This window comes from Hippocampus zosterae, chromosome 8 (genome assembly GCF_025434085.1).
Source record: "Hippocampus zosterae strain Florida chromosome 8, ASM2543408v3, whole genome shotgun sequence".
In the NCBI taxonomy this organism is placed as follows: domain Eukaryota; kingdom Metazoa; phylum Chordata; class Actinopteri; order Syngnathiformes; family Syngnathidae; genus Hippocampus; species Hippocampus zosterae.
The window spans coordinates 26,074,294-26,100,561 of NC_067458.1; the positions used below are offsets into that span (position 1 = coordinate 26,074,294).

Here is a 26,268-nt window from a genome sequence, read left to right on the forward strand (position 1 = left end):
AGGAGTGACAAAATAATCATTTGTGTCATATAATGGATGGACCTGCCATTGCTGACTTGTGAATGGACACATTTGAAAAACAATTTCTGTTTTTTGCCCCCCGCCCCTCCTGGACCATCCATCACCTAATTGTTGTGGAGGGCTTTTGTCCGTCTCACTGATCCGAAGAGCGACATTTTCGGGGGTTTTACGCTCATGACAGGGTCACTCAGCAGAGGCAAGCGATGCAACATCAACTGTGTTCAAAGTGGGAGTGGAGTGACGCTGACCTTGACTCAAGTAGAAGGTGTGAGTCGATACCCGGATGTGTTTTGTTAACACTGTCAAATTAGGGATATGAATAATTTGAAAAATGTAAAAACATTATCACTTCCTTGCTTTATTTCCTGGAGGAAAAAAAACCCGAGCAATTCAGCGATAGTCTCACGCATCTGGCCAGAGGACTTCAACTTTCCGATACTTGTCCATGGCTAAAGCGCCCCCTGGCGTGACGTACGCAGCACTGCGCGGTCCTGCAGTGAGAGATGCGCGGAATAGGAATCCTAAACACTATTAATGTGCTCAGTAGCGTATAGAACAGGGGTCTCCAACGTGGTGCCCGCGAGCACCAGGTAGCCCGTGAGGACCACACCAGTAGCCCGCCAGTGCTAGGATTGTGATTTGCTCGTAGAAATTATGATTTAAAAATGCAAACATGGGCAGTGTTATAGATTCTATAGCTACCTATTTAGCTATCTAACTAGCTAGCTACAGTATACGTCTAGCTAGCTAATGTTCTAATATTATTAAATTTAATTTGTACAAATGTTATTTCAGACGTGTATCAATTTGGTAGCCCTTCACACAATCAGGACACATGAAGTAGCTCTCACTCTCAAAAAGTTTGGTGACCCCTGGTATAGAACAATTACTTTTTAAAGTGATATCATCATGAGTTCAACGAAAAGCGCCAAGATTGATATGCGCATAATTTGGATACAAATCTGGGATTTGAAGGCTCTTACTTTTAAACTGACTCCCTCTATGGATTTAGAAGGATAAATTAAATCATGAAGGGGGGGGATTGAGATCGAGATTTTTTTTTATCCGAAGTATTGTTTTGTGTTTTTTGTTATTGTAAAGTGTCCTTGGGTGTCTTGAAAGGCGTTTATAAATAAAATGTCTTATTATTAGTAGTAAAAACCAAGCGAGTGAAATTAACCAATGACAGCAAAGGGGGGCGTGTCCAACCTTGTTGTGGTTGACATCAACTTCCTGCTTTGCGGCGTGAAAGCTTTCAAACTGCAGTTTTCGACCATGAAGAGGAGAAACATCCCGTTACACAACTGAACAGGAGCGTAAGTACGCCTCGGGTTTATTTGGTTGTCAACTCGCTACCGGGTGAGACAAGGTGAAAGGGGTTGAAGTCGATTGTCGCAGCCCCCGGTTCGGCTCACAAGACCGCAGCATGTGATATCGATTAGACGAATACAACACACACACATTTGTCTGGCCTCTGCTTTCGCTACACGCCCATCTGCGACAAAATGATACTTAAACGTCGTGGTTCTTCATTTATACCGTTTGTGGTTTTTCCCCCATTTTCTACGGTATAATATTTTCAAAGTGAAAGTGTTGTGACTGAATATCTTAACAGTCACGTAATGTTTACAACTGCCTCGTAAGTGTTTTTTTTACAGTCACTCGAATGGTTTCGGGAACTGACTAATTAGTTGTGCTCTCACAGAGCGCTGGTGACCCTGTACGTGAGAGAGAAAGTAGAACTCGGAATTGGAAGTTCTCTTTCCACTCCACCTTGTCCCATTGAATCAGCTCCGCAACAAAATGGTGCACGTCTACAACTGCCATCCTTACGCCTCACAGCAGATAGTGCAGGTCAGTGGAGGTCCTCCTGAGCCAAGCCAGACAACCTAAACGTCACTTATCCTCTTAAGAGCTGCTCGTGACATCCATTGTCCTCCATGTCACCAGGTGGAGCAGGAGCCCGGCCTGGTCTGCTGCGGAGGTGGTTCCTTGTTTGTGGTAACCGCTGGAGGATGCAAGGTTAGTATTGAATGAACATAACGGGCGCACTGTCGAGGTTCACTTAGGATGAAGTCCGCATTGATCGCATGTAAATAAAACCCGTTTTGTTGGATCAGCATATCCATCTACAGTTGATAGGGAAAAAAAAGTCTACACACCTTTTTTTTTTTTAAATACCAGGTTTTTGTGATGTAAAAAAGCAAGACCAAATCTTTAACGCTTACAACCCAGTCGGGAAAAAAAAAAACATTTGAGAGATCTACTTTTGCTTGTGAATCCGAATGAGGATGAAAATGTACCAGCCGCTCTTTTATCATGAGTTGAGTTGAATCGTAAGAATGATTTGAGACCGGAGAATGCGTTGTGCCGGGTCCAGGTGGAAGCCTACAATCTGGAGCGGGAGGGCTGCCCGCTCATGTGTCGCTTCGCTACCATGGGTTCCGTCAGGAGCATCCTGCACAGCGACATCGGTACGCGATATTATTTCTTCCTCCGCTGGCGAACTCTTGCGTGCGCACAACCGTTTGGTTCATCGTGTTCTTTTCTTGCCCCCAACCACTTCTAGGAGACTACCTGGTCACGATCGAGGAGAAGAACAGCTCCACCTACCTGAGAGCCTACACCAACTGGCGTTATCAGGTGTGGCGTTTGGGAAATAAACACGTTGAAAGACAACCGAGCTTTTTTTTTTTAAAAGATTTTTCTTCGCGGTTAATGTGGACCGAACCCCCCCCCCCCCTTGAAAGGTGAAAACTGTGATGTAGGATTGGGATGAAAAAAAATGGTGATACGTAGCGATGTGACGTTCAGCTTGTTAGTTAAAATATTCATTCATTCATTCATTCATCTTCCTAACCGCTTGATCCTCACTAGGGTCGCAGGGGGTGCTGGAGCCTATCCCAGCTGTCTTCGGGCAGTAGGCGGGGGACACCCTGAATCGGTTGCCAGCCAATCGCAGGGCACACAGAGACGAACAACCATCCGCGCTCACACTCACACCTAGGGACAATTTAGAGCGTTCAATCAGCCTGCCACGCATGTTTTTGGAATGTGGGAGGAAACCGGAGCACCCGGAGAAAAGCCACGCAGGCCCGGGGAGAACATGCAAACTCCACACAGGGAGGCCGGAGCTGGAATCGAACCCGGTACCTCTGCACTGTGAAGCCGACGTGCTAACCACTGGACTACCGGTTAAAATATATATAATATAATTCTTTTTAAAATCGGACAATAGCCTTTTTCTTGGGGGGGGGGGGTGAACCAAGCCCCCGCCCCGCCATCGCTCTTGCAAGGCGTCGGCGCGCAGCTTGACGAATCAACATGTCACTCGTGTACAGGCCGAGGAGAAGGCTCGTGTTGGGGTGCGCTTGTTGGGCCACCTGCTTCGAGGGGCGTCCCAGCGGGGCGGAGTACAAATGGAGATCATCGAGATCCCCTTATCGGAGCGTCCCGTCGCCGTGGCGTGTTGCCCGCTCACGGGCGACCTCCTGGTCGGCTGCGACAAAACTCTGGTTCTGTTTACTTTGAGGAGACAGAACCATCAAAATACGGTAAGTACCAAAAAACCGGATCCGGTTCACTGTGTGTTCCAAGGGATCTCGCACTTCACCTTGTTTTGTCATTCGCTCCGCTTGCGTTTGAAACGTTCCCTTGGTTGATTTTCAAACCAAGCCGAACGTCCAACAACCTTCGAGCGCAAGTCCAGGTAACAGACGCTCAAGTGGCTTTGTTTGGGTGTTTGTCGGATAATCTACTTAGAACTCCATGTCTCACTTGTCGTACCTCTAGATCAGACCCCAAACCCGAGCGCTTCCTTTTTGGACTTTGAACGCTCCGTCATCCTGCATCTTCCGGCAACCAATCCCAAACAGGTATCTGCACCGCCGCTTTCTCTTTGTCTTTATTGCTTGTTCTGTCTTTGTGTGTATTAAAATATCACATGCGCCCCTCTAGGTGGCGCTGTGCGCAGGATATGTCGCCGTGCAAGCGGAGCTGGAGGTCCTGGTCCTCAAACTGCATGCGAATTATGAGCCAAAAGACCCGGCGGCCGAGGAGACGTCTGAAGCGGCGAAAGACGGTGATCAAATTCAAAGGCGTTAGCGGGAATATACCGTGCGCTACGACTGCGCGTGTGAGCAGCAAAACTCAAATTTTTTTCCCAAAGGTTTTGAAGTTTGCCGCTGTTGTAAATCCAAAACAAAATGCGGGTTTAAGCGTGACGGCGCACTTTTTCCATCTCAAATTGACGGCTGCCCGTGTGTGACAAAAAGTTCCACTCATTCTTAGACAGCACTCGGCATGACACCGTCAACTTTTAACCACCGATGCGGTCGCCCCCCCCCCTCGCCCCCCCAAAGACCATGTGAGTATCCTGCAGGCCTGTTCCAGCAGCAATGGCCCATTGTGATTTCGTAGAAATATGGGCTCGCATTTTGATTTTGACACTCATTTTTGTCGGGGGAGGGGGGGGGGACATCATAAATAGTTTCCTTCACAGGGCCATTCTGACCGTGTAACCAAGTTGGAACACGATCATGGAGTGGTTTTGAACTGGGGCGTCGGTAAAACTGTTCAAATGTCATATTTATTTTAAAAAAGAAGGATTGGGAAGAAAACATGCGTGAAATATCTTTTTAAATGCAAAGACAAGTTGACACCTGTGACGTACACGATATCCTAAATTATTAATCATCCTATATAATAACTGGTCATCTTTCCCGGTTATTATATAGTTCTTCTCAGTTAAAAAAAAATAAGCCTTTGCACGCTTTCTAATCAGTCAGGATGATACAGCGATTCTAATATGGAGCGCTCCCCCCCACCCCCCTTACCCCCTCCGCCGCCCTTCCCAGATCAACCCGAAGACCAGATTGACTTCCTGCTCCTTCCAAGGCACCAAGAGTTGCTGGGCGAGCGAGCTGCAAACTGCGACATCCCCGTCAGCATCGAGAAAACGGGCCTGGAGGACCGAGGAGAAAACGCATTCTCTTACGTTCTCTTCAGGTGCCTGGCGAGAAGGATCTCATCACATTTTGATTAATTAAAAAAAAATTTTCACCAATTAATTTTTCTTGTTTGTATATCGTAGGCGTTTTACTCCGGACTACTTCCAGGGCTGCAGTGTGGAGGGGACGCACCTTCACTCCCTGAAACTGCACCCCTTATTTACAAGTGAGTTGAACGCAATCCAAGGAGGATCAAAAAGTCGATGAGAAGCCGTTTTCTTAAAAAAAAAAAATAATAAAAAATAAACAATATGGATCCGGGGCGGCCCGGTAGTCCAGTGGTTAGCACGTGGGCTTCACAGTGCAGAGGTACCGGGTTCGATTCCAGCTCCGGCCTCCCTGTGTGGAGTTTGCATGTTCTCCCCGGGCCTGCGTGGCTTTTCTCCGGGTGCTCCGGTTTCCTCCCACATTCCAAAAACATGCGTGGCAGGCTGATTGAACACTCTAAATTGTCCCTAGGTGTGAGTGTGAGCGTGGATGGTTGTTCGTCTCTGTGTGCCCTGCGATTGGCTGGCAACCGATTCAGGGTGTCCCCCGCCTACTGCCCGAAGACAGCTGGGATGGGCTCCAGCACCCCCCGCGACCCTAGTGAGGATCAAGCGGCTCGGAAGATGAATGAAAGATGAATGAATGAATATGGATCCGTTCAGGATTTATGAGCATCAGTTTTTCCACCCTCTGGACGCGCCCCCCTTGTCCGCGTAGGCCGGCGGTCCGGGTCTGAAGAGCCAGCTTGCGTGTTCTGCTTCTTCTCCCTCCCCGCCGCCGGCTACCTGTACAGCCTGAAAGGCGGCGTGGAGCTTCTCTCAACTTATCAGTATCCCGAGAAGGTCTTGGAAGCGGTCTTGACGGATCACCTGTTACACGTCATCACCAAGTGAGTCTCATTTTCCGTGAAAATCTTCCGCTTAGTATGACGGGGGGCTCCGTTTACCTTGATGGAGCCCGAATCCCAAATCTATGCCGACGCGATTGTTGAAATCGTAATTGCAATCGATATTTTGTACGAGAAACGCCGGCGGGGGCCGTCGATGCTAATAAACAACGCCCCCCTCCCCCCCCCGTTCATAACTTGGAACTTGTGTCGTTAGGAGCGCGCTGCAGTGCTTCACCGTGCGTTGCGCGGCGGTGGCGGCCAGGTTGGAGGACCCCTACATCGATACCACCATGAGGGTACGTGTCTGACGAAAAGAAAATCTGCCTAGCAACATGAAAAAAACAAAAACGCCCAATCAGCTGATTTTGGTGATGACGCTCACGTCCGATTCGGAGAACATTTAAAATGAGAATTTGGTGGCTAAAAAGATCACGTCAGACAATAAGCGAGCGTGACATGACACTCCGTCGCATGCGTCTTTCCAGGCCTGCCCCCCCAGCAACCTTGAAGTGTGCGCCCTGAGGATGCAGCTGTTTATCGGCCTTCGCTGCGTGCGCGCGTACGGCCGCCACGTGGTCCTGTTGTCCGCCGCCGACGCCGAGACGGCAGAGGAGACGGAACGCAACGCGCAACGCCGAGGCCTGTAAGTCGCTTGAAAGAAAAACAACAACGCGCCGAGACCCGAGCGTCGTTACGTCTCGTCCACGTTTCGTTTCGTTGCGGCGCAGGTGACGTTTAGCTTCCTGCGCTTTTAGCCTAGCAAACAATTTATCGTGCGCACCTGTGTGTGTGTGTGTGTTATACATTTTTAGCACGTTGAAAGAGCGCACCATGCTGACGGGTATTTTCCTGGCGGTGGGAATCGATCCCACCACCACCCCAGCTCTGGAGAGCCTTCTGTCACGCCCCTTCCTGTAAGATTCCTCCACCCCCCCCCAAAATAAGCCTGTCACTTGCTGTCACTTCCAAGCTGCACTGCGACGCCAACGCCTTCAAAGCGCGATGAAGCCCATCGATGAACTGACAGAATCGGATCCGATCTCACGATCAGCCGTTATTAGATTTGACGCAAAACTGATTTACTGTGCGGTTAAACGGGCATCAACTCAAAGGCGCACAAACAAGCCCGAGTGCAGGCATGCGGCAACGCATGCGCGTAATCTGTAAAGTAAATACAAATTATGCCTGCAGGGCATTTGAATTTTTGTGGCTAAGCAAACCTTCCTTGCTGCAAAATCGACGAGTGACGGCTTTTTAATCTACGTTAAGGATTTTTGTGTGTGTCGTTGTGTGTGTCGCGGTAAATCCCTCATTTCAGATTTCAGACACTATCCGATTAGTTTCAGTGCAAATTCTTCCTGCGTCCAATTCTGTCAGTATGCTATGCTACATTTTATGCTAATGCTAACGCTTTCAAATGTCCCATTTACCAATGTAAAAAAAAAAAAAAAAATTATAATTTCTATACAGTATTTGTTTATATTCGTCGATCTTTCAATTGAACTTTGCAGCTTGGTCTTTAAAGTGACAGCAGTTTTTATTTTGTAATTCCCCCTTAACCCAAGCTAACCCCCCCTGAAAACGGGCGCGCCTCCCAGCTCACCAACTAATATAGTTTCAACACGCATTCAATTCATGGCTGAGAGTAGACATTTCCCATATAGCAAATAAAAAAGGGGTGCGCAACGTTTTTTTTTTGGGGGGGGGGGATGAAAATCATGGCCCAGTCGAGGAGCAACATCGCAAAGGCGCACATCTTTTCGAGCTTGCGGTCACTAACCACGCTACTTTTTTTTTTTTTCCTGGTCACCTAATCACATTGCTCTCTCCGTTCCGGTAGATCACTTTCTTCCTTTGAAAGACTTTTTCCTTGTAGTTGAGTTCATGAAAAATTGGAGCAAAAACCTTTATTAGGTATTCACTTGATATATTTTTTTTTATACTTGGACCATACAACGGAGGTCAACGTCTTCTTTTTGAGTCCGCTCTGCAATTTCCCGTTTGTGTGACCTTTGACCCCAGGAGCAGGAAGTGGACAATGTCCACTCCCAAGGAGACCGGCGCCGTCGTCGGACACGGATGGAACCTTTACGTGGTGGAAACGGTCCCTCCGCTCGCTCTCTACCACGAGATGGTAAAAGTCGACCTCCCGACTCCCATTTCCTTGACGACATGCGTTAACGTGACCCAATTTGGTCGTCAACGTTCTCGGCGTGCTCAGGTTGAATACAGCCAGCATTATGCGCAGAACATGGAGCACGCGCAGAGTCTTTGGCACGTCCTCAGCGAAGCCCACCTCCTCCTGCGCGCGGCCTTGCTTCAGTCTTCGCAGCCGCGCCGCCACGGCGGCCCCGCAGACGACCCGCCCGACAGAACGGCCGCCGAGCGGGCGTTCCGGGAGAACTGTGCGCAGCTGGGAGACTGTTTCAGCAGGTAACTCGTGGCCAAGATCGGAAGCTCGACAATGTGGACATTGTCTCGGCTCTTATGTCCACCCACAGAAAATAAAATCACCACCTTAAAAAAACAAAACAAACTAGCGGTATAACTAATCTAATAAAAAGAAAACTCAAACGAAGCAATTTGGAAACATCAACACTCGTAAAATCACGAAAGAAATCTGAAGAAAAAAATAATAATAATTAAAACAAGAAAAAAATATGTTTCTAATATTGAAAAATGTAATTCATTAAAAGAATGACAATAATTAAAACAAGAAAAAAATGTTTCGAATATTGAAAAATGTAATTCATTTAAAAAATGACATTAATTAAAACAAGAAAAAATTTTTTCTCATATTGAAAAATGTACTTCATTAAAAAAATGACAATAATTAAAACAAGAAAAAAATATGTTTCTAATATTGAAAAATGTAATTCATTAAAAAATGACAATTAAAACAAGAAAAAAATATGTTTCTAATATTGAAAAATGTAATTCATTAAAAGAATGACAATAATTAAAACAAGAAAAAAAGATGTTTCTAATATTGAAAAATGTAATTCATTAAAAAAATGACAATAATTAAAACAAGAAAAAAATATGTTTCGAATATTGAAAAATGTAATTCATTTAAAAAATGACAATAATTAAAACAAGAAAAAAATATGTTTCGAATATTGAAAAATGTAATTCATTAAAAAAATGACAATAATTAAAACAAGAAAAAAATATGTTTCTAATATTGAAAAATGTAATTCATTAAAAAATGACAATTAAAACAAGAAAAAAATATGTTTCTAATATTGAAAAATGTAATTCATTAAAAGAATGACAATAATTAAAACAAGAAAAAAAGATGTTTCTAATATTGAAAAATGTAATTCATTAAAAAAATGACAATAATTAAAACAAGAAAAAAATATGTTTCGAATATTGAAAAATGTAATTCATTTAAAAAATGACAATAATTAAAACAAGAAAAAAATATGTTTCGAATATTGAAAAATGTAATTCATTAAAAAAATGACAATAATTAAAACAAGAAAAAAATATGTTTCTAATATTGAAAAATGTAATTCATTAAAAAAATGACAATAATTAAATCAAGAAAAAAAGATGTTTCTAACATTGAAAAATGTAATTCATTTAAAAAATGGCAAAAATTAAAACAAGAAAAAAATATGTTTCTAATATTGAAAAATGTAATTCATTAAAAAAATGACAATAATTAAATCAAGAAAAAAAGATGTTTCTAACATTGAAAAATGTAATTCATTTAAAAAATGGCAAAAATTAAAACAAGAAAAAAATATGTTTCTAATATTGAAAAATGTAATTCATTAAAAAAATGACAATAATTAAATCAAGAAAAAAAGATGTTTCTAATATTGAAAAATGTAATTCATTAAAAAAAATGACAATACGACAATTAAAAAAAAGTCCAAATGAAATAAAAACAAACTCATGAAAAATGTTCAAACCGCTTTCTGCTCACTCTTGACAGATAAGAGCTCACGGTCAGAGCCCGAACCCCCCGAGTCCCTTCTTGCAATACCCGCCGACCCCCGTCAGTCGAGACAAATTTTGACATTTTGACAAATATTGACAAATTCTCACCAGGACTTCATGATTCCAAAGCGTTCTCCTTCATCCGACCTCAAGACGTGTCAAACCTTGTCATGTTTTCTGCTCCCAAAAGGGGGAGCCAGAGCTACTGTCATCAGGCTTTGCCGTACTACAGAATGTCGGGCCTGTCGCTCACCGACGTCATGGCCAGGAATCGCCCCCTCCCGAGCAGCCCGCACGCCTACGGCCCGGGCTTTTTGTTTTACCTCAAGCATTACCTTTTAGAGGAGACCGACCAGCATCTCGCTCAGGTAACGCAATCATCTTCACGATTCACGTCCAGACGCGAGCCACACACGTCTCTTCCGTCTCCCCAGGAAGCGGCGGACGAGGTCATCGACATTTTTAGCCAATCGGAACCCTCCCAGCTCATCGCCGCCTGCTCCAGCCCGACCATGACCAACGTCAGTCCCGACCGGACGCTGCGGATCTTGCGACAGCTGGAGGCCGGCGCCGGCGTGTCTGTTGCGCTGACCATCACCATGGCAACCATGGCGCTGCGCTTGGACGACCCGGCGCAGTACGCGCGGCTGATGGAGAGGCACGCCGAGGTCGGGGAGGCAGCCGGCGTGTTTGAGGATTTCGCCGCGTGCGATGGCATCGCGCGTTTTGTTGGTCTTTGGATCAAATCCGCCACTTCCTTTTGTGTTTTTAAGCTGGTCTTGGTGTACGGCTTCATCGAGGAGCCCAGGCTGTTGCTGCACGGGGGAGGCGCGGGCCGGCGCGCCGACATCGCCCCCACGCCGTTAAGTCACCAAATGGCCGCGTCGCAGCCCGGCTTGCTGGTGGCGGCCATGGTTGCCCTGCATGAGAACAACAAAGTTCAACTTGAACAGGTGGACCAAATGTTTCAGGTCGGTGTCGTCGAGTCGTCGGAAAGCTTTTTGTTGTCTGGGAGCGATAAGAGGCCTTGTCTTTGGGTGGTTGATGGGGTCACACGCCCCCCCCCATCCCCCCTCCCCCGCTTTGTTTGTGCTAGCCAAAATTTGGGGGCTCTGGAGCAGACGCTAACACTGCAGTAAAGTGCTAAGAGCGACCGAGGTTGGAGTCTGAGCTCTTGATGTCCCCTTACTCGGCCAAGCCCCTCCCCTTAAAGGCATACATCAACGCGTCACTTTTGTCATAATTCCACACAACCACTGACTGCGTGTGTGTGTGTACTTCCTAAGCAGTTTTTATATGTATCCTATAAACTGTAAACAAGTACATGCAAGCGAATGGAAGAGTTCCTGTTATTTGTCTTCATATTTAAGATAAGATAAGATAAGATATCTTTTATTCGTCCCACACTGGGGAAATTTACAGCCACCAGCAGCAAGAATGTATGTAAAAAGAAGAAAGGAGAAAGAGAAAAAAAAACAACAAACATCTTTCAATTAAATACAATATGAACACAAATGGATAAAAATTATTATTATTATTGAAAATTCAGCTTTCATGCCATTGTGACGCGTGCGCTTATCGCAGGTGCTGCGCTGCGAAAACAGCTTGCAGGTGGATTTCTGGGAGGCCACGCTGATGGCGTCGTCACAAGAAGGCGTCATTCAAGAGCTCCTCTTCCGGTTGTCTTCGGTCTACATCGACCGACTGATACACACGAGCGCAGGCGAACGTCTGCGGCAACCTCCGGCTCGCAGGTCACTGAAGAGCGCCGACGATCTGGTAAAGTTGCTGGAAATGAGAATTCCCCCCCCCCCCCCAAATGTATTTTATAATCGTTCACATAGCACCTTTTAGTCAAACTATCATCAACTAAAATGTCTGCGCGGTGTTTCAGATCAATTCCTGCTCCCATTACGGCGCTCTGCATCCATGGCTTATTGTTCTCAGTCCACCTCACAGTACCAGTTTTGAACACCAGGAGGCGTTGCACAAAATGCAGGTAAGAGTTTGGCCCGCAAAAGTGCAATCGTATGCCCGGATACAGCGCGTTCACCCCGTCTTGCGTTTTCTGCAGTCGCTCCTCTGTGGCCCGTCCCTGCCGGTGGGCTCGGTCGCACCCTTGTTGGAAAGTTTGCCAGACCAAACGTTGTGGGGCTTCAGCCTGCACCTTCTGTGTGCAACCAGGAGGGGGCAGTACGATCAGAGCATCGAAGAGATCCTGGACCGATGCCCGCAGGCTATCATCGCCTACGCCAATCACCACTTGCAAGATCAATACATGGTCCGTATCTGTGTGAAATTGTCGATCTCGGGCTATGTGTTATGCGTCTCGCATGCTCATTCCTTTCCCCTTACGTCCGAACTTTAGGATTTGTGGTGGAAGAAACTGCTCCCGGAACTCTGCCGTCGGACAAGAGTCGCGCCGGACAATTGCATTCTGTTGGCCGCTCTCAAAGGTCCAAGCTCAACCCCGAATTCACTCGCTATCAATAAAGTCACAGTCAATGCACATTAATTTTTTTTATCCCCCCCCCCCCAAAAAAAACCCCTAAAACATGCACTAAATCCAGAATATGCAAATTTACGATTGCAAAATATTTGCCATCTGGGATTCATACGTACGTATTATTGTACCAACAGAGACGCTGGTGGTTGTTGCCATGGAGACAAGTCCCGCACAATTCCTGGAGCTCTTACCTGAGGACGGAACAGCTTCATACTTCTTACCTCACTTGTTGACCTGCAGCCAGAGACACTTATTGGCCTAACACGCACACACACACACACACACACACACACACAATCTTGCGACTGATAAAAATATGTGGGGAAAAAAAAGTACAAAAGCTCTTTCCTAATAAGGGTTGAAATAAACTTGTTAGTAGTCATTCTATGATGTGATTCAAGTTTAGTCCAAGTTGATGATGACGTTCATATTTTGTCACAGTACAGTTCTTACAGGGTTTTTTTGCCCCGCCGGGGGGTGGGGGGGGGGGGGTTAAATGAGATCTTTTGATAGGTCAGGTGGGTCTGTGTTGCGCCCACTTACAAGCACATGAAACATTCATTCATTCATTCATCTTCCGAGCCACTTGATCCTCACTAGGGTCGCGGGGGGTGCTGGAGCCTATCCCAGCTGTCTCCGGGCAGTAGGCGGGGGACACCCTGAACCGGTTGCCAGCCAATCGCAGGGCACACAGAAACGAACAACCATTCGCACTCACACTCACACCGAGGGACAATTTAGAGCGTCCAATCAGCCTGCCATGCATATTTTTGGAATGTGGGAGGAAACCGGAGCACCCGGAGAAAACCCACGCAGGCCCGGGGAGAACATGCAAACTCCACACAGGGAGGCCGGAGCTGGAATCGAACCCGGTACCTCTGCACCGTGAAGCGACGTGCTAGCCACTGGACTACCGAGCCGCCCCAGCACATGAAACAAAAAGAAAAAAAAAAAGCAATGAGCTCGACGAGTCACAGCTGTCATGACTCAACACTCGCATTGTTTTCTGGACTGTTGACTGTTGGTCCAGCAAAAGGTCAACATTGTGCAATCAGAGATTTACAAAGCACCTCCCCCTCCGCTGAATCTTCTTGGCCAATCAGGAGTGCGAATGTCAACCAATCAGGGCCGGAGAGCCCATTTTGCCGCTCAGCTGGCCTAATGAGCTGCGGCCTGTTTTCAAATGCAAACGACATCAAGTGAACTGAATCAGTGTCCAAATCCAAAATCAGGAGGGAAGGAAAAAAAAAACACACACACACACACAAGTGACATTGAGAACGGGGGGGGGTCAGTGAAGGAAGCGACGGAAAGCTTTTGAAAACAAAAGCGTCCCGAGAGCAAAGTGACGCAGTCCTCGGGCGAGTCAGCCGCCGCGGTTGTTGCAAATGAGGATGAAGCCCAATGAAAGGAAGCGAGCCTTGTTGGCCATCAGGGAAAACATTGAGATGGAATTGTTCTCGTCTGAAGAATCCTGCGAGGCGCGATCATCAACGCAAGAGCTGCAGGAAGAGGCTCGCTTTTACCAGGTACACTGTGTGCTCACCTTTGCCTCATGCTTCGTTTCTCTAACAACAAAGGACATGAAAAAAATGTTGTGGCCTATCTGTTGCGGTTTGATTCAAATTCATGAAATCATTTCATATATATAGTCTTGATATCAATTTCAATTCACCTTATTTTTTTCTGAAATAAATCCCCCCCCAAAAAACTTCAATGAATAAAAATGCCTTTTCAAGTCGCCCATTTTCGGAGCAAACCAAATTTTGCCGCACGCTGGGATGGAAATGCTCAGAATAAAAAACCGAACGGCTTCTATGTGGCCAGTGGAGCAGCCCCCAGATTTATTTTGATAAAATTGCATCAAATGGGCATTTACTTGAATTGAATCTTTTCAGGGCTGCTATTAAATAACTCGCTTTTCTTATTGGTGACTGGGAACTTTTTTTCTTTTTTTTTTTTTGGAATGCTTAAGAACTTGGAGCACCCTCTGGTCTGCATTTGTGAGGAAGAGCCGACATTGGAAGTGCCAGGCCATCAAGACAGACCACAGAAGACCAAACCCGACACGGTGACCCCTGTCAGGGAAAATAAAACCGGTGAAAGCCGTCCGCTTCCACCTGTCTTCATGGAGGACATTGAGATAGAAATGGAGGTACGTGAAGAGTTGAGATATCAGGGCTTGATGAAAAATGATGAAAAAAATCGACATTTTTTACATAAAAATATCAAATTATGACTACATTTTGCTGTTGTGAAAGAGCTAGTTAGCATTAGCTTGGCTAGCCATCCGATTTCTGATCCGCTTATCCTCACAAGGGTCACGGGAAGGGCCTGGAGCCTATCTCGGCTGTCTTCGGGTGGTAGGCGGGGGACACCCTGAACCGGTTGCCAGCCAATCACAGGGCACACAGGGACGAACAACCATCTGCGCTCACATTCACACTTGGGACAAATTTTGAGTGTTCAATCGGTCTCCCATGCATGTTTTTGGAATGCGGGAGGAAACCGGAGTACCCGGAGAAAACCCACGTGGGCCCGGGGAGAACATGCAAAACTCCACACAAGGAGGCCGGAGCCAGAATTGAGCCCTGTACCTCTGCACTTTGAGGTCAACATGCTAACCACGGGTCCACCGGGTTAGCGTGTGGCTATATGCTTTCAAAACATGTCGTGATCGCTTCGGAGAGGACAATTGTAGTCGAGTAGGCCGGTCAAGCATCCTCTGCTTGACTCGCTTCTGTTTGCTTCGTGTCTCAGGTGCTTCCTCACTACACAAAGTCTGAGGCTCAACGCGTAGGGCTCATCACCCCGGTAAAGACCATCCTTTTGTTTTTTTGTTTTTTTTTTAATCGATTCTGTCCGAGAACGCTTCCACGGGCTTAACGTCTTGCACGCGCCGAGCGCTGACAATCTAATCTCAACTCCAAGGAGCACATGATGTCATCGTCGATCAATGCAAATTGTTTTCCCCGCACGCTAGTGACTTGAGTATAGGAACGCAGATCTTTCGTGATCAATCGAGTCTTACTTGCATTGGGAAACCAATCTGAGATCGCTAGATCAATTTTTTTTACGCCAGATGGACTTTATGGTATTACTGCTTAAAGAAGCAGATTTGGTCAATTGGCTTTACAAGAGCCACCCTAGGTGTCATTCATTATACGGCAAGTGAAAAAGAAAATAACGAGGGGGGGGGGGGGGAAATATGGAACAGTATGTCAAGACTGGAAATAAAATGCCCTTTGATTAAAATTATTCACACACCCCTGGAATTACACACCCCTCACAAACCCCTGAAAATCCAGTAGACACTTAAACAGCTTCTTCCCTGCTTCCTTGTGTGTTCTACATACTTGGCCAATAAAGATGATTCTGATTTTAAAAATTAATTTAAAAATTAATTACAAAATTAATTAATTAAATAAATATTACAATAATTTTTAAAAATTCATTAGTTAAAAAATAAATTCATTCATTCATTCATCTTCCTAACCGCTTGATCCTCATTAGGGTCGAGGGGGGTGCTGGAGCCTATCCCAGCTGTCTCCGGGCAGTAGGCGGGGGACACCCTGAATCGGTTGCCAACCAATCGCAGGGCACACAGAGACGAACAACCATCCGCACTCACACTCACACCTCGGGACAATTTAGAGTGTTCAATCAGCCTGCCATGCATATTTTTGGAATGTGGGAGGAAACCGGAGCACCCGGAGAAAAGCCACGCAGGCCCGGGGAGAACATGCAAACTCCACACAGGAAGGCTGGAGTCGAACTCTGCACCTCTGCCCCAATAATAATAATAATAGTCATTCATTCATTCATCTTCTGAGCCGCTTGATCCTCACTAGGGTCGCGGGGGGTGCTGGAGCCCATCCCAGCCGTCTTCGGGCAGTAGGCGGGGGACACCCTGAATCGGTTGCCAGCCAATCACGGGGCACACAGAGACGAACAACCATTCGCACTCACACTCACACCGAGGGACGATTTAGAGCGTCCAATCAGCCTGCCACGCATGTTTTTCGAATGTGGGAGGAAACCGGAGCACCCGGAGAAAACCCACGCAGGCCCGGGGAGAACATGCAAACTCCACACAGGGGAGGCCGGAGCTGGAATCGAACCCGGTACCTCTGCACTGTGAAGCCCACGTGCTAACCACTGGACTACCGGGCCGCCGCAAAAAAAAAAAAATTTTAAAAATATTTTAAAATGCTTCAAATAAAACAACTTCCTGATTCAATTACTAGAGTTGAAATGTTTGTTTAGGAGTCGGAATGACTGAGCAGCGCTACCTGTGAGGAGTTGCCTATTGCTATTGCTAAGCTATCGGTCAAATACAAACGCGGAAATATCCCGTTGTGAACTTTCATGGCGTTGTTGCGTACCTCCGGGAGAAAAGCAGCAAAGCGATGTCGCAACCTCTCTTGCAGACGTTTCACGCAACCTCTTCAAACAAAGCAAGTCGAATGAAATGGAAGCGAGTGACTCCGCAGACGAGCGGCCTGGAGGTCAAAGATGTGCTGTGCTTACCCAGAGGTCACTACGACGCAGAAAGCGCCAGGTGATCCCACCCGCACATTTCCCGTCCATTTCCGGTCAGACAATCGTCCGGAAAATGGACCGAGGCCATATTACTCCACAGAAACGGCGCGCCGCAAGGCAAAGAGCGAGCGGCGCTCTCGGCGATGGGACTGAGCGCCCGGATCACCATCGACCGCCGATGGTCCGCCAAACAGATGGAGAGTCGCTTGGCGGCGCTTTTCCGAGGGCGGGTGGCAAAAGGGAGCGGACAAAGGTTTTCCTTTTCCTATTTACAGGTGTGCGCGGGTGCGACTTACCGCTCATCTTCGCAGTCGCGTGCGAAGCGGAGAAAGAGATCACGAGATCATTTTTCTCGTACTTTAGCGGTGAGGCGTTTTTTTGTGGGCTTCATGTTTTGCAGTGCATCCAGGGGGTTCTGTTGCCCCCGGTGGCACCTGCGGACGGCTGGACTGCAGCGCGGGTCCTCGGGATCGCGGGACCGGGTGCTCTGTATATATTCTGCCACCATGAACACATGCAGGTCAACTGCCCACCCCCCCCCTGACCCCCACCCCCTATTTTCATGTCCTTCTAATTCATTTTTGTAGACTTCTACTATCCATTGTTTACTTCAGCGTGACAAGGGCAGGGACGGGCAACTTCAAATAATGGAGGGGTCACAATTTTTCATCAGCGCTACTGGGGGGGGGGCACCCACTTCTGAACTTGATGCATTTTAAAATTGGACGGAATGCATGTCGTCAGTCCGCATTTTATTTTTCAGTATTATAATTAATGCCCAACGAAATAAATTTTGTGGGGTAGGGAGGTAGTAAACCCCAAATATCCCCAAATAAAAATTTAAAAAATGCTGGTAAGCCTCCAAGATGAAAAATGTGGGTTGTCCCCCCCCCCCCCCCCCCACACCAAAAAAATAAATAAAAAAAATACCTTTAAAAAATTAAATCTGAAGACGGGCAAATCTGTGAGTTCTGCAAGTATGCTGGAGTCCACTATAGGAGAAGGAACTTATTCCGATATATTTTTTTTAAAAACGTAATTAAAAAAAAAAATTCAATGTAAAATGAAAATTTATTTAAATTTTTTGAATTGTTTTCCTCGACTACAGTGTACCCCCACAGGCCGCCAAGAGACCCCCGACGGTGGCCGGTTGCCCATATTTGGTCTCGTGCATCAACCCGAACAATCAATTGGCTTCTTTGAGGTTGACAGGTAAAAGGTTAAGATGGGGGGGCCGGAGGGAGGGGGGGATGCTACAGCTCAACCACTGTAGTTTGTGCTTAGGGCTTCCTCTTAACTCCTTCCAGGGGAGAATTTCGTCTGCAGGAATCGAGTGAGAGATGCCAAGATGGAGATCATCCACAGGACCGCCGCGACCCGCCTCACGCTTGACCTCCGGTTGACGGCGTGAGCTTTAGTTGTTCCAATAACAACAATTAAAAATCCGCCACTGATCAGGATCATGGAAGGAACGACTCTCGTTGAAGTAGAACTGCCAAATATCAATTCCAAAAACGTTCCTTCATAAAATGTCTTCCAAATTGTAGTTGGACCTTGTTTGAATGAAAACATTTGACTTGTAGGAGGTCAAAAGGTCGAAAGGTCACGGATCACTTCCGGTCCACATCTTGCCGGGATTGTTCCAACTATTTTTGGATGATAATCACGTCACCGAGGGTTTGTTGATGATGATGATGATGATGACTCGGCTTGCTAATTGGTCTCTTTCCTGGCGGTTTTTAAAAATGATTCGTATGGACGCATGAAATCTTGTGTTTTGTTTTGTTTTTAAATAGGCAGCCACTCTTTCGGGTGCCTTTTGTGAGCGTGTGGAAACGTCTCAGTCAAAACTGCTAACAAATAAACCCCAAATCAAGTTTCCGTGTAACGAGGGCTTTCCCTGACCTTCAAATAAGGCAACCGAAAGATGACTACAATCGGAGAAAAATATTTATCTAATTGACTGGACGTTTCGTAACTGACCAAAGGTTTGGCTTTTAGTGTTTGGAATTGTTCTTAAATGCTTTCTGAGTGGTATGACATTAAACATTTGAGTTGACCGAACAAAGTCTGACTGGTAATTGACCCGACCCCCCATCCTTTTTTACTCCAAGTACAACATGCATTAAAATAAATGAATGGACAACTATTGAAAGATTCATTTGGAGTTACCGGTATTTATTTCAAAACACGGGACATTAGCTAGCATGCTTATATGGCACAGCGTACCCCCCAGAATCGTGCGTGAACATCCAACACAATCCAACGTGTTCAAAAGAAAAGGTACCAAAAGCTTTAATTAAGGGGCAATTCTTCGCACTTGAGTAACGTTGATGCTGTAGGACGCTGCGCTCAGAAGCTGCTCTCTGAAAAACTGCAATTTAAAAACAACAAAGTCCAAATGACACGAACAAAATATTTTTCACCAGAAATTCAACTCGAAGCCAGACCTCAATTTCACTTACCTCTTGGACAAATTCAACGATGCGGTCGTTGCTGATCCCATCGGTCACGTCTAACTTCATCTTTAACTGGGCCAGAAACAAGGGACTCGCTGGGTGGGATGAAGGAAGGCAAACATGGAATGCCGTGACGCAAATACAGAACAGACCCGAAAGCGGATACAAAATGATACCGTACGAAGAGACCGCAAGGGAGTCACTTACCTTTGACCGTGGTGGCGTTTGTCAAGATGGTTGTCGTGCGGGGCGCTGTGCTGGTTCTGGAATCGGTTGTGTGGATTGGGTTCGGCCTGGCGGTAATCGCAGGCGTGCTTGTTATTGTCGCATGTGTTCGTGAAATGATTGCGGACGCGGTTGCGTCTGAAGTTACTGCCCTCGAGGATCGGTTTTCCGCGGTCGAGAGTTCCTTCGTGCTCGGCACCGGAGTCGCCGTCCATGTGGAAATTGTGCTTTTGGACGCAGGAACAGGCGCGGACACGAGCGCTGCGGCAGGACTCGTGGTCGCCGTTGGATCCAAGGGCGCTACGGTCTCGTTTGTCTGCGTTGCTGCAGGTGCGGCGCTTGGCGTTGTTATATTTAGCATCACGGGTGTGTTTGGCATTGTTTCCGGCGCTTGGGACATGGTTGTGTTTAGGATTTGGGCTGTGGGAGTCGGTCTTGCTGGTCTTGTGCTTGGCAACGGGCTAAAGGTCCATTCGATTTGGTTTTGCGGCGTATTGGCGATGGGAGTCATAGATGCGGACGAGGTTGCGGATGTGGACGTGGCGGTGTCTGCATTTGGGGGAGTTACAGATTTGTTTGCCGCGGTTGATGATTCTGCGGTATTTGGCACTCTGGTAGCTCTTGGCGTGGTTGCGGTTGTTGTGTTTTGCGGTGAAGAGGTCATGGATTTGACCGCCGTTGCCGCACTCGCGCTTTGAGTTGCGCTTCTTCCTGCCGGCGTGGTGTTTTGTGTTGCGCTAATTGCAGATTTGCTTGTGTTGAACGGATGTTGGCTAGCGGTCATCGCAGGCGCGCTTGCCATGGTCTCAGGGGTTTGTGAGAAGGTGGTACTCAAGTTGGGACGCTTGGTAGTCACAGTTGCGGCGCTCGGGATTCTGCTGGCTGCGGATGGAGTTGGCTTTTGCGGGGCAGTGCTGATGCTAGTCTTCGATGTGGTCGTTGGTGGAGGTGAAGACGCGGTTGCGTCTGAAGTTGCTGCCCTCGAGGATCGGTTTTCCGCGGTCGAGGGTTCCTTCGTGCTCGGCACCGGAGTCGCTGTCCATGTGGAAGTTGTGCTTTTGGACGCAGGAGCGGGCGCGGACACGAGCGCTGCGGCAGGACTCGTGGTCACCGTTGGATCGAAGGGCGCTACGGTCGCATTTGTCTGCGTTGCCGCAGGTGCGGCGCTTGGCGTTGTTCTATTTACCATCACGGGTGTGTTTGGCATCGTTTCCGGCGCTTGGGACATGGTTGTGTTTAGGATTTGGGCTGTGGGAGTCGGTCTTGGTGGTCTTGTGCTTGGCAAAGGGCTAAAGGTCCATTCGATTTGGTTTTGCGGCGTATTGGCGATAGGAGTCATAGATGCGGACGAGGTTGCGGATGTGGACGTGGCGGTGTCTGCAGTTGGGGTAGTTATAGATTTGTTTGCCGCGGTTGATGATTCTGTGGTATTTGGCACTCTGGTAGCTCTCGGCGTGGTTGCGGTTGTCGTGTTTTGCGGTGAAGTAGTCACGGATTTGACCGCCGTTGCGGCACTTGCGCTTCTTCCTGCCGGCGTGGTGTTTTGTGTTGCGCTAATTGCAGATTTGGTTGACTTGAACGGATGTTGGCTAGCGGTCATCGCAGGCGCGCTTGCCATGGGCTCAGGGGTTTGTGAGAAGGTGGTACTCAAGTTGGGACGCTTGGTAGTCACCGTTGCGGCGCTCGGGATTCTGCTGGCTGCGGATGGAGTTGGCTTTTGCGGGGCAGTGCTGATGCTAGTCTTCGATGTGGTCGTTGGTGGAGGTGAAGACGCGGTTGCGTCTGAAGTTGCTGCCCTCGAGGATCGGTTTTCCGCGGTCGAGGGTTCCTTCGTGCTCGGCACCGGAGTCGCTGTCCATGTGGAAGTTGTGCTTTTGGACGCAGGAGCGGGCGCGGACACGAGCGCTGCGGCAGGACTCGTGGTCACCGTTGGATCGAAGGGCGCTACGGTCGCATTTGTCTGCGTTGCCGCAGGTGCGGCGCTTGGCGTTGTTCTATTTACCATCACGGGTGTGTTTGGCATCGTTTCCGGCGCTTGGGACATGGTTGTGTTTAGGATTTGGGCTGTGGGAGTCGGTCTTGGTGGTCTTGTGCTTGGCAAAGGGCTAAAGGTCCATTCGATTTGGTTTTGCGGCGTATTGGCGATAGGAGTCATAGATGCGGACGAGGTTGCGGATGTGGACGTGGCGGTGTCTGCAGTTGGGGTAGTTATAGATTTGTTTGCCGCGGTTGATGATTCTGTGGTATTTGGCACTCTGGTAGCTCTCGGCGTGGTTGCGGTTGTCGTGTTTTGCGGTGAAGTAGTCACGGATTTGACCGCCGTTGCGGCACTTGCGCTTCTTCCTGCCGGCGTGGTGTTTTGTGTTGCGCTAATTGCAGATTTGGTTGACTTGAACGGATGTTGGCTAGCGGTCATCGCAGGCGCGCTTGCCATGGGCTCAGGGGTTTGTGAGAAGGTGGGACTCAAGTTGGGACGCTTGGTAGTCACCGTTGCGGCGCTCGGGATTCTGCTGGCTGCGGATGGAGTTGGCTTTTGCGGGGCAGTGCTGATGCTAGTCTTCGATGTGGTCGTTGGTGGAGGTGAAGACGCGGTTGCGTCTGAAGTTGCTGCCCTCGAGGATCGCTTTTCCGCGGTCGAGGCTTCCGTCGTGCTCGGCACCGGAGTCGCCGTCCATGTGGAAGTTGTGCTTTTGGACGCAGGAACAGGCGCGGACACGAGCGCTGCGGCAGGACTCGTGGTCGCCGTTGGATCCAAGGGCGCTACGGTCGCGTTTGTCTGCGTTGCCGCAGGTGCGGTGCTTGCCGTTGTTCTATTTACCATCACGGGTGTGTTTGGCATGGTTTCCGGCGCTTGGGACATGGTTGTGTTTAGGATTTGGGCTGTGGGAGTCGGTCTTGCTGGTCTTGTGCTTGGCAACGGGCTAAAGGTCCATTCGATTTGGTTTTGCGGCGTATTGGCGATGGGAGTCATAGATGCGGACGAGGTTGCCGATGTGGACGTGGCGGTGTCTGCAGTTGGGGTAGTTACAGATTTGTTTGCCGCGGTTGATGATTCTGCGGTATTTGGCACTCTGGTAGCTCTTGGCGTGGTTGCGGTTGTTGTGTTTTGCGGTGAAGAGGTCATGGATTTGACCGCCGTTGCGGCACTTGCGCTTTGAGTTGCGCTTCTTCCTGCCGGCGTGGTGTTTTGTGTTGCACTAATTGCAGATTTGCTTGTGTTGAACGGATGTTGGCTAGCGGTCATCGCAGGCGCGCTTGCCATGGTCTCAGGGGTTTGTGAGAAGGTGGTACTCAAGTTGGGACGCTTGGTAGTCACCGTTGCGGCGCTCGGGATTCTGCTGGCTGCGGATGGAGTTGGCTTTTGCGGGGCAGTGCTGATGCTAGTCTTCGATGTGGTCGTTGGTGGAGGTGAAGACGCGGTTGCGTCTGAAGTTGCTGCCCTCGAGGATCGGTTTTCCGCGGTCGAGGGTTCCTTCGTGCTCGGCACCGGAGTCGCTGTCCATGTGGAAGTTGTGCTTTTGGACGCAGGAGCGGGCGCGGACACGAGCGCTGCGGCAGGACTCGTGGTCACCGTTGGATCGAAGGGCGTTACGGTCGCATTTGTCTGCGTTGCCGCAGGTGCGGCGCTTGGCGTTGTTCTATTTACCATCACGGGTGTGTTTGGCATCGTTTCCGGCGCTTGGGACATGGTTGTGTTTAGGATTTGGGCTGTGGGAGTCGGTCTTGGTGGTCTTGTGCTTGGCAAAGGGCTAAAGGTCCATTCGATTTGGTTTTGCGGCGTATTGGCGATAGGAGTCATAGATGCGGACGAGGTTGCAGATGTGGACGTGGCGGTGTCTGCAGTTGGGGTAGTTATAGATTTGTTTGCCGCGGTTGATGATTCTGTGGTATTTGGCACTCTGGTAGCTCTCGGCGTGGTTGCGGTTGTCGTGTTTTGCGGTGAAGTAGTCACGGATTTGACCGCCGTTGCGGCACTTGCGCTTCTTCCTGCCGGCGTGGTGTTTTGTGTTGCGCTAATTGCAGATTTGGTTGACTTGAACGGATGTTGGCTAGCGGTCATCGCAGGCGCGCTTGCCATGGGCTCAGGGGTTTGTGAGAAGGTGGTACTCAAGTTGGGACGCTTGGTAGTCACCGTTGCGGCGCTCGGGATTCTGCTGGCTGCGGATGGAGTTGGCTTTTGCGGGGCAGTGCTGATGCTAGTCTTCGATGTGGTCGTTGGTGGAGGTGAAGACGCGGTTGCGTCTGAAGTTGCTGCCCTCGAGGATCGCTTTTCCGCGGTTGAGGCTTCCGTCGTGCTCGGCACCGGAGTCGCCGTCCATGTGGAAGTTGTGCTTTTGGACGCAGGAACAGGCGCGGACACGAGCGCTGCGGCAGGACTCGTGGTCGCCGTTGGATCCAAGGGCGCTACGGTCGCGTTTGTCTGCGTTGCCGCAGGTGCGGCGCTTGCCGTTGTTCTATTTACCATCACGGGTGTGTTTGGCATGGTTTCCGGCGCTTGGGACATGGTTGTGTTTAGGATTTGGGCTGTGGGAGTCGGTCTTGCTGGTCTTGTGCTTGGCAACGGGCTAAAGGTCCATTCGATTTGGTTTTGCGGCGTATTGGCGATGGGAGTCATAGATGCGGACGAGGTTGCCGATGTGGACGTGGCGGTGTCTGCAGTTGGGGTAGTTACCGATTTGTTTGCCGCGGTTGATGATTCTGCGGTATTTGGCACTCTGGTAGCTCTTGGCGTGGTTGCGGTTGTTGTGTTTTGCGGTGAAGAGGTCATGGATTTGACCGCCGTTGCGGCACTTGCGCTTTGAGTTGCGCTTCTTCCTGCCGGCGTGGTGTTTTGTGTTGCACTAATTGCAGATTTGCTTGTGTTGAACGGATGTTGGCTAGCGGTCATCGCAGGCGCGCTTGCCATGGTCTCAGGGGTTTGTGAGAAGGTGGTACTCAAGTTGGGACGCTTGGTAGTCACCGTTGCGGCGCTCGGGATTCTGCTGGCTGCGGATGGAGTTGGCTTTTGCGGGGCAGTGCTGATGCTAGTCTTCGATGTGGTCGTTGGTGGAGGTGAAGACGCGGTTGCGTCTGAAGTTGCTGCCCTCGAGGATCGGTTTTCCGCGGTCGAGGGTTCCTTCGTGCTCGGCACCGGAGTCGCTGTCCATGTGGAAGTTGTGCTTTTGGACGCAGGAGCGGGCGCGGACACGAGCGCTGCGGCAGGACTCGTGGTCACCGTTGGATCGAAGGGCGCTACGGTCGCATTTGTCTGCGTTGCCGCAGGTGCGGCGCTTGGCGTTGTTCTATTTACCATCACGGGTGTGTTTGGCATCGTTTCCGGCGCTTGGGACATGGTTGTGTTTAGGATTTGGGCTGTGGGAGTCGGTCTTGGTGGTCTTGTGCTTGGCAAAGGGCTAAAGGTCCATTCGATTTGGTTTTGCGGCGTATTGGCGATAGGAGTCATAGATGCGGACGAGGTTGCGGATGTGGACGTGGCGGTGTCTGCAGTTGGGGTAGTTATAGATTTGTTTGCCGCGGTTGATGATTCTGTGGTATTTGGCACTCTGGTAGCTCTCGGCGTGGTTGCGGTTGTCGTGTTTTGCGGTGAAGTAGTCACGGATTTGACCGCCGTTGCGGCACTTGCGCTTCTTCCTGCCGGCGTGGTGTTTTGTGTTGCGCTAATTGCAGATTTGGTTGACTTGAACGGATGTTGGCTAGCGGTCATCGCAGGCGCGCTTGCCATGGGCTCAGGGGCTTGTGAGAAGGTGGTACTCAAGTTGGGACGCTTGGTAGTCACCGTTGCGGCGCTCGGGATTCTGCTGGCTGCGGATGGAGTTGGCTTTTGCGGGGCAGTGCTGATGCTAGTCTTAGATGTGGTCGTTGGTGGAGGTGAAGACATGGTTTTGGTTGGGGTTGTTGCGTTTTGGAGTGCGTTCGCAGACGTTGTGGGACTTGCGGTCGCGTTTTGGTTCATCGCAGTCATGACTGTCGGCGTGGCGCTTGGCGTTGCATTATTTGGCGATGTGGTTTTAGGATTTGGGGTTGCGCTGATTGTAGGTGTGGTTGCCATTGTTTCACGTGTTTGGGATATGGTTTCTATCGCTTTTGTCATTAGCGTGGTGGTTAGCATGATGTTAGTTGTCGTCATCCTTGGAGTCGCGTTTTCTGGCGTGGACGCGGTTACGTCTGGAGTAGCTGTCGTTGTGGGTCTCTTTGCTGCCGTTGAAGATTCGGTGGTACTTAACGCCGCAGCGGCGGTCGAAGTTGTGGCTTGAGATGCAGTAGTCTTGGACGTTAGTGCCGCCGCAGGACTTGCTAGTATGGCCGTGCTTGTTGTTGCCCGCGTGGTGCTCGGCCTTGTACTGGTTGCTAAAACGCTTGTGTCGGATGGGTTTGGGGTTTCAGGATTCGCAATTGTCGTCGTTTCAGATGTTTGGGATGCGGTAGGTTCTCCGCCGTGACCTGCGGTACTGAATGTGGATACGGTCGTGTTTAATGGCCTTTGGGTAGCAAGAATCATTGGCGTGCTTGCCATCGTTTGCGATGTGGTTTTAGCTAAACTCTGGCTTTTGGAACTCCTTGTGTTTTGCGGTGCGGTCGTCACCGGCGTGCTTGTCGTGCTTTCAGCTGTTTGAGGTGAGATTGTATTTCTGATTTGGGTTGAGGTCGTCATTGTGTGAGTTGCTATTTTGCTGGTCG

The 26,268-nt window shown here is 48.8% G+C and overlaps 3 protein-coding genes across 5 annotated transcripts; 2 read left to right on the plus strand and 1 right to left on the minus strand.

The window, feature by feature from the left end:
- Positions 1–1,168: 1,168 nt before the first annotated feature.
- LOC127606030 (BLOC-2 complex member HPS3-like) lies at positions 1,169–12,919 on the plus strand. 2 transcript variants are annotated; one of them, XM_052074020.1, is made up of 25 exons: positions 1,169–1,337; positions 1,727–1,875; positions 1,972–2,043; positions 2,402–2,495; positions 2,591–2,664; positions 3,363–3,575; positions 3,697–3,730; positions 3,814–3,896; positions 3,979–4,102; positions 4,878–5,028; positions 5,114–5,196; positions 5,736–5,907; positions 6,122–6,203; positions 6,393–6,550; positions 6,720–6,821; positions 7,930–8,041; positions 8,129–8,340; positions 10,049–10,226; positions 10,293–10,526; positions 10,632–10,829; positions 11,443–11,637; positions 11,753–11,857; positions 11,933–12,139; positions 12,227–12,314; positions 12,499–12,919. In XM_052074020.1, exons 2-25 carry the CDS (start codon positions 1,825–1,827, stop codon positions 12,624–12,626), a joined length of 3,150 nt encoding a protein of 1,049 aa, XP_051929980.1. In that variant the 5' UTR covers positions 1,169–1,337; positions 1,727–1,824; the 3' UTR covers positions 12,627–12,919. The 2 variants fall into 2 exon arrangements, with proteins under 2 accessions (XP_051929980.1, XP_051929981.1); XM_052074021.1 differs by lacking the exon at positions 6,720–6,821 and having other exon boundaries at positions 1,170–1,337.
- A 389-nt stretch (positions 12,920–13,308) lies between these two features.
- LOC127606039 (uncharacterized) lies at positions 13,309–18,974 on the plus strand. Of its 2 annotated transcripts, XM_052074034.1 has the most exons (7): positions 13,309–13,893; positions 14,340–14,519; positions 15,125–15,178; positions 16,795–16,925; positions 17,007–17,181; positions 17,307–17,426; positions 18,214–18,974. In XM_052074034.1, exons 1-7 carry the CDS (start codon positions 13,753–13,755, stop codon positions 18,241–18,243), a joined length of 831 nt encoding a protein of 276 aa, XP_051929994.1. In that variant the 5' UTR covers positions 13,309–13,752; the 3' UTR covers positions 18,244–18,974. The 2 variants fall into 2 exon arrangements, with proteins under 2 accessions (XP_051929994.1, XP_051929995.1); XM_052074035.1 differs by lacking the exon at positions 15,125–15,178.
- Positions 18,975–25,144: 6,170 nt separating this feature from the next.
- Positions 25,145–26,262, minus strand: LOC127606186 (uncharacterized; the record flags this gene model as incomplete). Its single annotated transcript, XM_052074270.1, has 1 exon — positions 25,145–26,262. A coding segment is annotated over exon 1 (1,098 nt), but the record flags the coding sequence as incomplete, so codon positions are not given.
- Positions 26,263–26,268: the final 6 nt, after the last annotated feature.